The sequence below is a fragment of the Magallana gigas genome, chromosome 2 (genome assembly GCF_963853765.1).
Source record: "Magallana gigas chromosome 2, xbMagGiga1.1, whole genome shotgun sequence".
NCBI lineage: Eukaryota > Metazoa > Mollusca > Bivalvia > Ostreida > Ostreidae > Magallana > Magallana gigas.
The window spans coordinates 27,135,669-27,150,913 of NC_088854.1; the positions used below are offsets into that span (position 1 = coordinate 27,135,669).

Consider the following 15,245-nt stretch of genomic DNA (forward strand, 5'->3'; position numbering starts at 1 on the left):
ATAAAATATCCCTAAAATTTTAAGATATGATTAATTTTAAATTAGCTATAAACAATTATTTAATCAAGAAAAATATATAATTACATATTTTACCTTTTTAAAATCGGTATTTTCCCATATTTTAATAATTATGAATCGGTATTTTCCCATATTTTTAAAAATCAAAACAGTCTAAAAATGGCCATGACCATTGAGTGGTCTTTAAGTCAAGACCCAAAACTTTTAAGAGTCCAATAAGAGTAGACTATAGCTGTTCAGATTATAGGTCTATCAAAATCTACGAATTCATAGTACAGTTGTTGAGGCTCTGATTCTATTTTTTATTTTTTATTAAGGTGGGGGGTGTTAAAGTTCCAAGAATAAGTACTACATAAGGGGTAAATCATTCTGATAATCATATCATAATTCAAATATCACACCATACTGAAAATGATTACTTTTTATAATGTATATGTACATGAACATGTTAATACACATGTAGTTGCGAAACTACATGTATATGGTGTAAACACGGGAGAAAGGTGACAGGGATAGTGCCTGTATGACCAATCAGTCACTTTCAAAAACATCATTTTTAAGCGAATTGGACCCTTCCAATTTTTCAATCGGTGTAAAATGTACTGACACTAGCTGACACACACCCAACGTTAATTATAAATACACATGCATGTGTATTTGTTAAAAATTAAGTTTATCTTCCTCTTCACAGATGAAGATGTTGACATGCATTAGTTGAAGATTAATCCTTTTCTTTATTTTTGACTAAATATGAAAGAAAACAAAACACTGAGTAAAAGACGTACCAATGAATCGAAATTGGGTACGAAGGACCTACCATTCTTGCCAGATCGACTCGCGATTTACTAGTTGACGGAGTCTCTACGCAACATAGGCCTAGCGTGTAAATATCCGTTCCGCTTCACTCATTCTCGCAGAGAGAAGTTCCACTGATGGCAGTGGCGGTTGTGTCAGGAGAAGGTGCTAATTAATCGGAGTGATCGCGAGTCTAATTATGGCTGTGGATCGTCAATTAATTATCTTCTCTTGTCTCCTGGTGCTAGTTTTTCCCGCCGAATGTCTGAGGATAGAAGGGACTTTATCATCTACAGAGGTTAGCAGAAAGAAAAGAAAACTATGTTTACATTTTATTTTATTTTGCCGTATTATTGGTAATGGGTTACATGATAAAGTTTTGACTTTGCATTTCATGTTTTTGATAGAATTGGGAGTTTCTAGCGAGATTCTGTTTCCTGTCAAACAAAGGGTCCATGAGATTTGAATTTGAATATCCAGTGGTACGTATTTCATTTGTTTTGTTTTTAAAAGACAGAAATGGGTATATTGACATAAGAGTTTTGTACTTGAATTTAACAGCTGTTAAAAGCATGTTGAGAAATCGGACTCCAAGAGAAAAATATTTCAATGGTTAACAGTTTAATCAAAAGATCTGATGCAATATATTACCGTAATTATAGGGAAGTTAAAATTGGTGAAATCTGAAGTTAACTCCTTCTTTTATTACTTAAATAAATCTTTCTAAAAATGTATAATTCTGCCCTAAAATTTTATCAAGCACTAAATGGACATTGTAAAAACAAAACACAATAATTATATACAATTTCATAATACTTTCAGGTAATAAATATTTTATGTAACTCATTCTCAGTAATCTGAAGGTTTAACTTATAAATACATCAGCATTACTTAGATTGTATGATCAATTTATTAAAGGGTTAAATTGTTTAACACCAATGTGACCTGCTCAGTTTAAGGATTAGGGATTTATTCTTACTTAAGAGGATTCAAAATGTATGGTTTACATGAGGTGATATTTCACTGTTTGTTCCTTTCTCTTAAATAAGTGTCAGTTATGGCTAATGACTCGTCATGAAACTGACCTAATTCTCGTACTTTGATCTTATTATTAATTCATAAGTATATATACATGTATTGGTACTATTTTAATCAATCTTCAAAAGCTTTATAAATATAGATCTTTTTATTTTAGTGCAGTGAAACTTTCTGCAGCACAGTTTAAGATCAATTTTGCCAAAATACATTGTACTTGCGTAAATTTCATCAGTAAAGTTTTTTATTTCTAAGACCAGTTATGTGGCAGATCGGATTGATTTTGAATTGTTGTTTGTTAGCATGAATTTTTAAAATTACATTGAAGGTGAATTTTTTCACACATTTTATGGACATTTTGTCTATAGCGGCTGTAAAGAGTATGGATCGAGGATGTATATATATAAATGCCATCTTAGCTCTTTCACTGTACAGTTAATTATTAATATGGTGATACATGTAAACATGTGGTATTCCATGTGCTAAATATTGATTTAAAAATGGTATACTGTCATGATCTTAAATCAATTGCAACTGTAGGCACTTTATTTTATATTTTTCTCATTATGAAAAAAAAGAATATATACCTGTAAACCTTTGTTGAAAAACATAATTAATATATAAAAATATTTTTTCATTATATTACATGATACATAAAATGGTCATTTTTATTAAGAGTTAAGTAATATTCAATGTAAAATTCTACTGGGTTTTGCTTTAAGCGTTAACAAAAAATTAATTTTTTTTAAACAATGGAAAAATCTCAATCTTTTGACCAAAGTTTGGCACCCAAAATGTTAAGCTAGAATTAAAAAAACATTATTTGAGGTTGGCTGGTATGATAATATATTAATAGTACTGCTGAAAATCCTTGCAACTTAACCTGGCTTTGACTCTTTTGTTAATTGGCTTCAGTTCACTATGCTTTTATTATGCAAGATCATAATTATTATTAATATACATTAGGCCTAATATACATATTTTATGTTACATTTAATGTTTATGATTTATATTTTCTATATGTAAACTATCTTTTTTATTTAAGCGCTTATTCTTTACATTTTTTTTTTTGCTCTTTTGCAGGAGTATAAGACACAGGATGTTTTGTTGTACTTTGATGAAGCGAGTCAATGGGATTCTGTGTACAAACAACCCTTGGTAAGTTGTTGTTAATAATAATGTTAATTTTTAACAAAATTAAAGCATGATATATTGGGTACAATTTTTCTATGGTATTTTAATCACTATTATGCAGGGCTGCTCAAGGATTACTCTTATCAAGTACATCCTTAAATTAAATGGTCTTTAATCATAATGTCATTCTTGTACTATGCAAGATCAGTTTCCATAGAAGCATGTTAAAATGTTCAGCAGGATTTGAACTTGGTTGATTACGCTATTAAATCTTGTGAAGCCCACAGGGCTTCCCACTGGAGTCAGAAGGCATGATCACATACCGTCCCAGAAACGTTCTACTCTCCCACTTGAACAGTGAGTGAATGGTGAGCACACTGAGCAAACGGTGAGCACACACTGAACAGAATTTGGTGAATGGTGAGCGAATGCAGAGCGCAAAGCAAACGCATGATGAACACACTGTATGTGAACGCAAGAATGCGGCAAGATAAACGATTTATACTGAGTGCCTCGGGAGTTATCCTTACATTATGTTAATTAGTCGGTAATCAGGAAAAAATAACAAATAAACTATGTGTATGTATTAATTGTTATCAGCTTAAATATGATATTATCTGACTGACCGATAACTGAACACAGAAGGAACGTTGAGTGCGAAAAGTGAACGCTTTGTGAACACACAGTGAGTGCTTTTCAGTGGTAAGCGCAAACGGAGTGGAGCAGAGAGTGCAAGTGAACACACTGTGAGCGCATGGAGAACGCAAGACAAAATAGGAAAGTAGAATGTTTTAATGACTGTACCATCCAAGTTCATATCCCGCCCAGTAAATTTCTTAACATCGCTGTTAATTACTGACATTTACATTGGAGATAGGCAAATCTGAATTATTTACATCACCATGTTTTTATGTTTGTACAATATAATGCAACTTTATCAAACGGAGAGCCATCTCTGCTAACCAAGGTTTTCTGATCCGCACAGCTGTGGGGTTCGGAAAACCTTGCCTAGCGAAGATGACAATTAAAAAGCGTGTGCACTGTAATCATTGAGATGTCAGTTAAAAAAGTTCACACAGAATTGAACATTTTTTGCTATTCTATTATTCTATAGGTTCTTAAGTAAGGAAACATATTTACAATTGTAAATATTAAGCTATATATGTATACTAAAATACATGCAAGGTAATACATGTATAATGCAGATTTAGCAGCTGCAAAAAACAAGGATAAAAATTAGTAGCAGAAATTGAAAGTCTCAATTAAAGCCATAAATGTTTCTTATAAATTGTTTTTAAATTATTTATTTCTTATAAATTATTGACCAAATGTACCAAATTGCAAACCACTTTATTAAATATTTCACTTAAGATGTATAGACATTAATGATTGACCCTGGATCCGACAAGGAGTTACAATTACATTAAGGTGAAATAAAACGTGACTTCATTGCCGACTTGTTTCACTAAATAGGATCAGCTATAGCTCATATATTGTGCTGTTGGAAAATTTAAATGAGAAGTTTTTAATTTACATTCTGTGTATACTGGCTTTTAATTCCAAACCCTGTTCACCTGGCCTAGGTAATTCCATGTTTTGGAAAAATAACAAAGCATGAGGCAATCGTAGAATTAAGCCCTAGTAAACACATTTCATGCTACTGTGTATGCATGTACTCCATTTACGTACCGCACTGTTCCTATCATCCGGATTAAAAAACGGAATTTTCTTTTAGGCCCAGATAATTTTAAGTGTTTTTATTTATTGAACTTTTTTCCTTTATGCAATAATGCAATATTAGTTTAATACAGATATTGTAGATTGGAGTTCCACTTTTAGCGATTAACTGTCTCCTCCAGTCCCTTTATGCACAATTGTGAAAGATCCAGTTTTGGGGAAAAAAATTCTAATGGAATTAGTATTCTTTCGCAAAATAAATATCTGACAATTTGTTTAACCGCATACATTTGGAGTATATGATGATTTCATCTGCATATACATGTACATATGCTGGATTTTATGTTAATTTGATTATTTTATGACTTAAACAAAAATGAATTCCTTATAATTTAAGACATGTCTAAATAATATTAAAGTCTGAAACTTTATAAGGAAATGAATAATACTTAGTCATAATTATATACATGTACAATTTTATCTAGTTTTTATAAACTACCCTATAAGCATTAGCAAGATGGAAAAAAAAACAGTTTTCAATTTGTGTTATTTATATTTTCAGTTCAGCTGCCTGATATTTTATATGAATGACAATGAAATTTGCTTTTAACTCATTTAATATATGAATGCATGTCATAGGAATCTGAAGATTTATTTGATATTCCTATTCAAGAATCATGCACTCATACAGACAGTCTCACTAGTGATGCACAAAAAATATATAAAGTCCTATTGTGATTACTGGTAGAATTACATAGTACATAGCTATTATCATTCTTAAAAAAGTATATTTGATATCAAACTACATTTTTGAAAAAATCTGCCCCTCAAAGAGATGAAAAATCTGTATTTTTTCAATCATCTTTTTTTTCATGCAGTCATGTGCCCAGAAGGTTGCAGTTCTGAATCCAGCCAATAACCAAATTATTTCCCTGTCAACTCTTTACACATGGTCAGGGTGCAAAGAGGTCACAGAAAATGGGGTCACCAAGGTCAAATGCATTGGAGGTCGTACTTTCCGGTCGTCAAGGGAGCGGTGGTGGTTCATTGCCATTAGTCGTTGTGATACTGGCACCACTGTAAGTACTTGTACTAACACTCACGTTGATCGACCCAGGGAACCTCGATCCAACTCATGAAGTTGAAATATACGATGCTTTAGCAATGTAATGTTTGGCACAAAGGTTGCTCATAACCCAAAAGTGTATTGTAACTTTAGGCCATTCGACCAAGTTCAAGGCCATGTGATTATCAACATAATATTGAACAATAAAAACTTTATTAGAAGTACCAGTATAAGAAGGTATATGTTAATCCCTCTTGGCTCTCTAAAGTTTATTTCATTATTTAGTTTATTATATGAGTCAGAAGTTTATCAGTCTGTTCATGACATGCCGATAATCAAATTTAAATGCATCTTCCTTTATTACATGTAAGAAAAACAATTGATGCTGTATCTTTTAGGGAACAGTTGGCCTTAACCTCAAATACAGCCTTCATATGACTAATGCCAAAGATGATGACATATTGAGACATGAGTTTTCAGCGGATGAGTTTTGTAAGTACTGGAACATGCATTTTATAATTTTGATGTCAATAACTTTCTTATCTCTCAGCCAATTTGGCTGAGCAAATTAAACACTAAGTTTGACTTTTACCGTTTTGGAATAAATTTGAATATGACCACATGCAAATGTAAATCCCCAATATGCTTGTAATAAATGACTGTGTTTGTGCTACCATAAAGTGCTGGATATTTGTGTTGTAGATATCCTGCCAATCGATATATCTTTCACCATTATGTATATCCTGGTCCTAGGCGTTTCCATTTTGTTTGCATGTAAGTGTTTGCAAATACAGTGTTTGGTGGAGATTTAAACTGCTTCTCATGAGGTAGTTGATTCCAAATCGATGGCTTCACTTTTTGTTGATATTACAATGATTGATTGTGAAAAATTCAATATTGACTCCCATATGAGCATAACATTGGAAGTGAATTGCAAATGGGAGGTAACTCCATTGAATGTGAATGAATATTTTATTGCACTGCATGCCTGTACAATAACTCATAAAGCTTAGGTATCACAAATTAGTAACAATAAAGACCATATTGAGATTTAGCATATTAAGCAGTAAAGATCTCTAATTTATATTCAAAATTAGTCAATATCAATTATTTTTTTCACATTAATTAGCCTAATTGTCTGTTTAACTGGTATTTCAGGACTGCAATGTTACCATTTGATCTGACAAAAATTATTTAATCAAAGAACACATGGCATTCTTATTCTTACAGCTTCATTGTTAGAAGAGTAATCCTTCCTTAAAAGCCAAAGAAATTAGATTTTTATTAAATGTAGATATATATTTTTGTTAGCTGTCGTTAAATTCTCTCTCTGGGGAAGTGTAATCCCCACTGATAATTTTGCAGAGAAATAAGAATTTCAAAGTTTTTGCATATTAATTTATAAGTTAATTGATGATGTATACATTCTTTACTTTGATCAGATTTACTGAGACAGAGACAGCTCTTCCACACGACCTACAAGATGTACATGGTGTCTATAGGACTGTGGACATTTAGCCTTCTCCTATACAGTATAGCTTACGGAAAGTACGCCAACACAGGCTACAAAGAACATGGAACGGAATATGCAGGTATCAGTCAGTCTGGTCTGCACCATCTTTATTGTCAGTTTATCATTTCTTGAAGGAAAACTTGAACAAAAGTTATCATTATTCACAGTTATAAGTCTGTGAACAAAAGTCATCATAATTCATAGTTAAACATGTAAGTCTGCATGTGAACAAAAGTCATCATAATTCACAGTTATACATGTAAGTCTGTGAACAAAAGTCATCATAATTCATAGTTATACATGTAAGTCTGTGAACAAAAGTCGTCATAATTCACAGCCTATCAAAATTGCGTCAAGGGGAATAACTCTGACATTCTTCTGTTTTTGACAGCTCGTGCTTTTGGAACCCTGAGTTATCTGACCTTTATTCTGATGTTAATTCTGATGGCTAAAGGTTACACCATCACCAGGGGGAAGCTGACCTCAGCCAGTACAATCAAGATCTCTGTCTTCTTCACTCTCTACTTTGTCACCTTTGCTGTGCTGTTCATCTATGAGTCACTGGTAAGAAACTGTTGGAGATCAGTGATGGCTATGATATTTTGAGCGAGTAAGATATTTTATATTAGGAGCTATGCATGGACTGAACAAATTTAAACATTAAGAGCAAAAGAGACAGAGGAGAATACAGGTACACAGAAACAAAGAGATTAATATTACGGGTATATAGATGTTCTTGTAAGATGGAGAGAGAAATTGTCAATATCTTATATACAATGTAATAATTATTATTAATTATAATGTACATGAACATGTATTGTGGAGGCTAAAAAGATCAAACACACCTGAAATATATCAGAGAGAGAGAGAGAGAGAGAGAGAGAGAGAGAGAGAGAGAGAGAGAGAGAGAGAGAGAGAGAGAGAGAGGATCATAGGAGAGAGAGAAAGTGAGGAGAGAACTGTTAGAAAGAAAGAGAAGGGTTGCCAGATCGAGAGTCAGAAAGAGATAGAGTTAGGAGAGAAAGAGAGAGATCTGTTAGAGACAGATGAGAGAGAGAGAGAGAAATATATAATTAGAGTCCAACTTTTCAGTTATCTGTATATTTGCTTCCTCTCTGTAGGTGTTTGACCCCGGTGAGGTACTGTACCTGTATGAGAGCCCCCCGGGGTATGGACTGATCACCATGCGTCTCCTAGGATGGGCCTGGTTCTGTTACTCTGTGTTTTTCACCCTCAAACATTACAAGTCAAAATCCATGTTCTATTACCCATTCTTCATCTTCTACACCGTATGGTAAGTTTATTCAAATTGTTTGATGTGTTGCAACGGACAACAAGAAATCATATTGACGCAAGCGTCAAAAGGGCCGCAAAAAATATAATTGTTGTATGAATCATTGGTTGTTAACATAAACACACACCACAAAGAAAAAAAGAGAGTTGCTTGTACTAATTTTAATGGTAAATTTTAATATACTTTCAGCAATTTGTTTTGAAGTTTAACATTTTACTATTATCATAAAGAATCGAGTTACTGTAAGCATATCTAACGGTATTTTTATGATCATTGCCAGAGTATATATGAACTGATGCATCTTCGCTAGCCAAGGGTTTACGATCCGCTTCTCTCCTTTACAACGTTGTAGAGGAGAGAAGCGGATCGTAAACCCTTGGCCAGCGAAGATGGAACTGATGAAGTAATGGAGAACACATTGATTTGTACATTACTCTACTACATGTACAAAGTTCAATTCATCACTTTTCTCTTGGAGATTATGTATTGCAAACCATTTTGTTTTTTGTTTTTTTGTTGCATCGTATTGAATAAAAACTTAATGTATTAGTTTATATGATTTCAAGGGACCACGTGATAAAAAAGAAATGGATTAGTTCAAATTTTTCAGTCAATTCACATTATTTTTGCGTAACAAATTGAAATGGATGTCATTTCATGATATTTTCTACCCCATTTTACGTGGAAATATAATAAATACACACACAAAGTCATTTTACTTAACACGGCACATAGAAATTCAAATATATCATTTATATAAAATTTAATGACATTCAGGTCGTTAGTATTTCAGGTTTTTAGTATGTCCCGCATACCGATCCCGATGCATTGTTTTGAAAAGAATGAAGAACTCCGAAATTTTCCGAATAGATTATAGTCTCGATAAAAACGCGCCAAACACGACAATTCACTAAGTATGACCTATTTTTCATTTACGAGTAAAACAAAAAATGTGTGATATTTTTTAAAAGGCATGACACATATTTCTACATGCAAATTGACTTTTAATTCATAAAAAATAAGCATAATATTAATTCTATGAAACAAGAACTATCCCGCAGAAACGCAGTAACAATATCTTAATGTATATCAAATAACGGACCGCCTTCCGGCGGCCCGAAATAACTTTGTTTATATTTTAATTATATGTTTAAAGTTTTATGATACATTTGATGTTTAAAGAAGATTTTATAAAAAGTTTCACCATTGGCAAGAAGTTTTGATTTTAATCCCTTTCTGTTAAAGTAATGATATCCAGAGTTTGTTAAAAAATATATATTTATTGACTTTTTAATGTATGACAGCTAGGCTAAAGTTGCATTTTTACATGTCTTTTCATGTATCCAATTTGCAATTTTGCATGACAATATCGTATAAGATGTAAATTAAGCCAAGAAGTAGTACGGTAACTACCAATGAATCGAATTATTTTGAAGGTTTTGGTCAGGTCCCATAGTCACTATCATAGCTATGACAATAATGGATCTCTGGGTCAGAGAAAAAACAGTGGTAGGGGTAGAAAATCTTGTCGCTTTTTGTGGACATATATTCTTTTTGGTAAGATCAATGGGCCTCCATGTAGAGCTTAGCAGCATTCCTCTTTTAGTGTTTGTAGCTGTAGAATATGACATAGTTCATTAATCCATGTATATGTAGTGTTTTATAATCTTGCATCAATCTGTATATTTAATAGCTTGCATGTTTGATTTATTGGAGTTCTGCATGAGCATGCTTTTATATATTTAGACTAGTTTATTAGTTGGTTTAGTCAAGGCTAAATCATTGGAACTGAAATTTCCGTGGAAGTACAAAGTACATGTACACATTTAGTGGTCGCTGAACCAAGGAGGGAGGGAGGGAATTTTTTTTATATTTTTACAAATTTGAAGTATCTAATTAAAAATTAGTAAAAAAAAAATAATAAAAAGCTCCATACAACAAAACCTTCTTGTGTGGTGTTTTAATTAACGCGAAGACAATTTTAAATAAACAATAATTTTGTTTTGGCCTTATCAAACAGTATTTTGCGAATTAGAATTGGGTCCCATAATGCTTTGTTTAGCTTTTCAGTGTTGCTTTTTCTAATAGTATAGTGTATTAGCACACATAGCTGCTTTATAATAACCTGCTATATATGTTGGTGCCTGCTTTCCTCACCAAGGTTCTGGCTCGGCCCCATCGTGAGCCTGTGTGCTGCTTTTGCCATCGACAAATGGATCCGGGCCAAGACTGTTCATAGTGTAGAGCTCTTTATTGAACTTCTCAGTCATTCATTCTTCTTAGTAAGTATCTAACCAGTGTCAAGCACTGAAGACTGTCAATCTAATCAGAAGTAATTACTAATAACTGTGATCTATACCTACCTCTGTTTAAGGTAGAAGGAATAACTGTGGATTCAGCAATACATATTTATTTTCTAGACAGCAATTTTTTCATGGATTTTGGGTATGAATTGACCTTCCATGTTATCAAACATTCATTGGAGTAAGATATGTGACAATGTATGAAATATAATTTCTCAAAATGAAGCAATACATATAAGGTGAAATATAACACACCTGGAAAAAGTCACTCAAATTAACAGTAAAATATTTTATTATGAAAGATAAAATGATAAATAAACTGTATGTATGTCAAATAAGCAAACAATTTGCAGTTTGGGGATAAGAAAAAAGTATCTAGAAAATTTAATTTAGTAAGTAACAACAAAAGGGATTCGAACTCGGGATGTATGAATTAATAAGCACGACACTTTATCCACTTGGATATAGAGTAAGGTGCATATTATTGTCAATAAAATTCTTGTAATAAAACAAAATGTCGTTTATATTAGAGATCAGCCATATTTTGTGATGATGTGTTATTCCACCTTAATCAAACTTTAGATTTGCAGGTCCTTATTTCTCTGATTCTCAATAGACTGAGCCTGCATGGCTACTGAGTATGTGAACAACGAAGAATAGTTTGATTTAAATATAATTTCATAATTCAGGCTTTAAAAAACAAAGATTGCTTTAAATTGTATCTTCTGCTAAACTGTTAGAAATATGGAAAAAAAGGATATTCAATTTTAAAGTTTTGAAAAGAACCTTTATGTACTTAAACATGAATTCAGTTTGAATTGAGCCAAATAATTTAATCCCCTGTGACGTGCAAAGGAGTTAAAAGATATAAGATCAGTTCAGACCTTGAATTAGTTTGCCATGAATATGAACATATAATATTAATTATGCCATTAATTTTTAAAAAATTGCATCTGTATTAAGCTTCGTTTAGAGCTATAGACATGCTTTCCTAGATGTGACATTTCTTATGTCAATATTCTCTTTTTTCTGTGTTAGTTGCAATACTGTAATTTGCCTTGTTTTCTCTTCTAACTTTTTTTAAAAATCACAATCAGTAACTCTCAATGGCTCTCTTTCATCCATGTACAACTTGTGAATCAGCTAAAAATCAATCTATAAATTATTATTCATGAAGAGATTTTAAATTGAAAATGAAAAATTGTGTAACATGTTATGTACATTTTATATTACCATACTATTAACTGACTTGATAAGAATTTAAATTATTATTCATCTTCAGTATTAATTTGTATATAAGTAATTAATAGATAATTCAGCTTATTTTATACTGGTAGTTTCAATATTGATTATTAATTACCGTTTGTGATCTATGTAAAGGTTAATAAAATAAAAAAGGGATTTATATTCTAATTATTAATTTCTTAAAATGATAATGACTAATATGTGTTTCCTGTCATGAAATAAAATACCCTGCTTTGACCTGAGTTTGGTGATATTTTATCAGATATTGACGAGGCCTCAAGCAGCCAATAAGAACTTCCCTTACCATGTCCGGACCTCTCAGGTGAGCCTCTCATTGACAGCAAGCCTCAGTCTCTCCTCTCTCATCTGTATTCATCTTCAACCTTAATTCTTTCTGTTCAGTATAAACAAATCTTAAATTAGGTATTGTGCAAAACTTTTTGAACTTATTTCGTCATGTAATCAATAAAATGATGGTATTAGATAGTAGATCAGATGTTTTGGTCACGAACATTTGAACAGGTGTTCTACTGAAGATGGAAAACATGGCAAACAAATTTTAACTACAAATTTTTTGTTCATTGCTTGCTTCAATCAAATGCATTTGAAATAAAATTGATTGGATGTATTTTGAATCCAATTTAAACTGAATTGAGCATACTACATATATGAATAACAGATTTTTTTTTTACACCTATCACTAGTATAGTCCATTGATATTAGGGTTTGAAACTTATATTCACATTCATTAGAATTGCAGTATAATCAGGAATATTGTCTTTACCTAATCCTAATGGTAATTTATTGTCTCTGGATACAGATTGGGTCATTGATGGGGACAGGAGACAGTGAGTTGGACAGCTTTAGTTCACACCCCTATGCTGAGGATTCATTGAGCAGAAGGGATTCCACCTACTCCAAAGGTCCAGACTTTTCCGGTCTGTTCATCACGTCCAACTCCCGCAGTACCGACAAACTTGTACCCAATGACAGCTTCAACGAGTTCCCGGATTCTGCCATAAGGGTAGAAACGACAGCCCCGCCTCCATCTTACTCCAGTGTAACGGTATGTACTGATTGTCTAGACAAGTGCTTATAGTAAAACCTATTTAGCTTTTTCAATAGTATGTATGAAAGCAATTTTGCTTTGGATTCAGTAAATTCAATAGAAAAAAAATATTCCTAATTGCTTGGAGTTGAATCTCTGCTGTATCACAATTTTTTTAATTTCGTAATAGTTCATGTATTATGACTTGTAAGGTTTGTGCTTGTCCAGAATGTAGCATATGACATATAGAACCTTCAGTTGATTAAATGAGATAAACATTATGTTATTGAACTTCTGTTTTTCTGGATTTTTTTCTTCATGATATAAAAATTTTAAAAAGCCAATTATATTTGCAGTCACACGCTGACACAGAAATTGCTAGCTAATTATTTTCATGATCATCTTTCTTTTTCCCAGAGTCCTAGACGACAGAGTGATATGGGCCCTCTACGTCATTCCAATTCAAGAGCAGCCCTGCCCCCTATAAGACGAAATACCATGACCTCAACTTCCCTAGGGTCAGAGAATTCAGAACCCTCCTCCCCCTCAGCTTATCCTAATCACGCTTTGTTCTCCATTGGAAGTTAGAATATGTATTTCAACACCCTCTGCTAATATAAATGGGACTAAAGTGCTTTTATCCATAAAAGGAAAATTACAGTGCTTTCATATAGATCTAGAAATCGGTACTTGCATATTAGGAATTAGGTGTGTACAATGATAAAAAAGGTACAAGAAATATGCTCATCTTGTATCATAATGTTAATAAAAAGAATTTGAGGAATAGATTTTCCGTCTTGGAGCAGTAATGGTAGTTAATTTGATTAATTGAATGATGGAAAAAAGACAAATAGAATGGCTATTAGATTTTGATGTGAATTGATTATTAAACAGAAGTTGTGTACTTTTGTGCAGCTCATTACTCAAAAGTTGGAAAATTAAACCAAACTCAACATTGTAGAGACATTGTTACAGCTGCATCGCGGGAGTATTGAGTACTTTTCATAGTATGACAAATAAGGCACTCTGCGAGCCCTAGAGTATCATATGACAGTCTCTATATTTTTTCCAGAGATGAAAAATTCTCAATTTGATTGATTTTTTGGTCCTGTATCTGGTAATTATTGGAATATTTCTTTGTTAACATTATGTCAGACACACGCACTCCAATTGGTAAAATATACTGAAACAATTTATGTAATAAGTATTTATACTGCATTGCATTAAGAGTTCTGGATGGTCATGGCTATTTTTAGGCTTTATTTACATTCTTTAGACCTCTGTATAAAGATATAAGAAAATGTTCAGATTTAAAGCTAAAAATAGCTAATGGCCAAAAATGTCCTAATTAATTAAAGGCAGATCTGATGGTTAGTTTGTTGATCACCCATCCCCCTTAAGAAAGTGTATAAATAATTTTTTATGTATTATACATTAGGCCTAAGTATATGTTGGCTCTCCCTTGTTGATTATGATTATGAATGATTTTTACAGAGGTTTTTTTTTCTTTTCTAATTATTTAATGTTACATAACAGGGTAATATATACAACTATGATTTATATGTTATTTGTTACATTTATGAAAAGAAACTGAATATTTTTTATAACATTGCCACCTGGCAAAACATATATGTTTGCAAATTATACCAGAACTTTTAAATTTTTATGTAGTCAGTTGTTTCATGTACCAGAACATGTATGTATTATTTTTTGTTTTTTACCTTTTTTGTTTTATTTTCCTGGCATTTTTTTCAATTTTTATTCGATATATATATCAAACTTTTTTTTCTCTAAAACAATATTCCCTTACAAGATATATACTTAACCCGTTTACACATTTCTACTGTATTTATGTGATCTTTAATTTCAATTACGTTTACTTGTCTATTTATTTGAATTATTATGACTTGATTGTTGTCTTATTTTAACATACATGCACTATACCGGACATAATTTACATATTTTGTGTTTTGATTTAGTCCCTCTCTGTGTCAGTCTGTGATACAAAATGGTTGCCAAATGGAGACTATTGACTTTGGTATGCATGATGAATTACAAACGTGATTGCTTTGCTTCCCAATAAACTGTTTATTTGTTGTTTATCTAGTGGATTTTTT

General features: G+C 32.1%; 1 protein-coding gene across 2 annotated transcripts; it reads left to right on the plus strand.

Moving 5' to 3' along the window:
* The first annotated feature begins 775 nt into the window (after positions 1-775).
* LOC105320563 (transmembrane protein 145) lies at positions 776-15,230 on the plus strand. Of its 2 annotated transcripts, none has more exons than XM_011418540.4 (13): positions 776-1,111; positions 1,221-1,295; positions 2,932-3,006; positions 5,538-5,738; positions 6,124-6,217; positions 6,428-6,499; positions 7,168-7,317; positions 7,630-7,802; positions 8,360-8,532; positions 9,969-10,089; positions 12,343-12,402; positions 12,901-13,146; positions 13,546-15,230. In XM_011418540.4, the coding sequence occupies exons 1-13, from the start codon at positions 1,013-1,015 to the stop codon at positions 13,714-13,716; spliced, it is 1,710 nt and encodes a 569-aa protein (XP_011416842.2). In that variant the 5' UTR covers positions 776-1,012; the 3' UTR covers positions 13,717-15,230. The 2 variants fall into 2 exon arrangements, with proteins under 2 accessions (XP_011416842.2, XP_011416843.2); XM_011418541.4 differs by lacking the exon at positions 9,969-10,089 and adding an exon at positions 10,694-10,814.
* Positions 15,231-15,245: the final 15 nt, after the last annotated feature.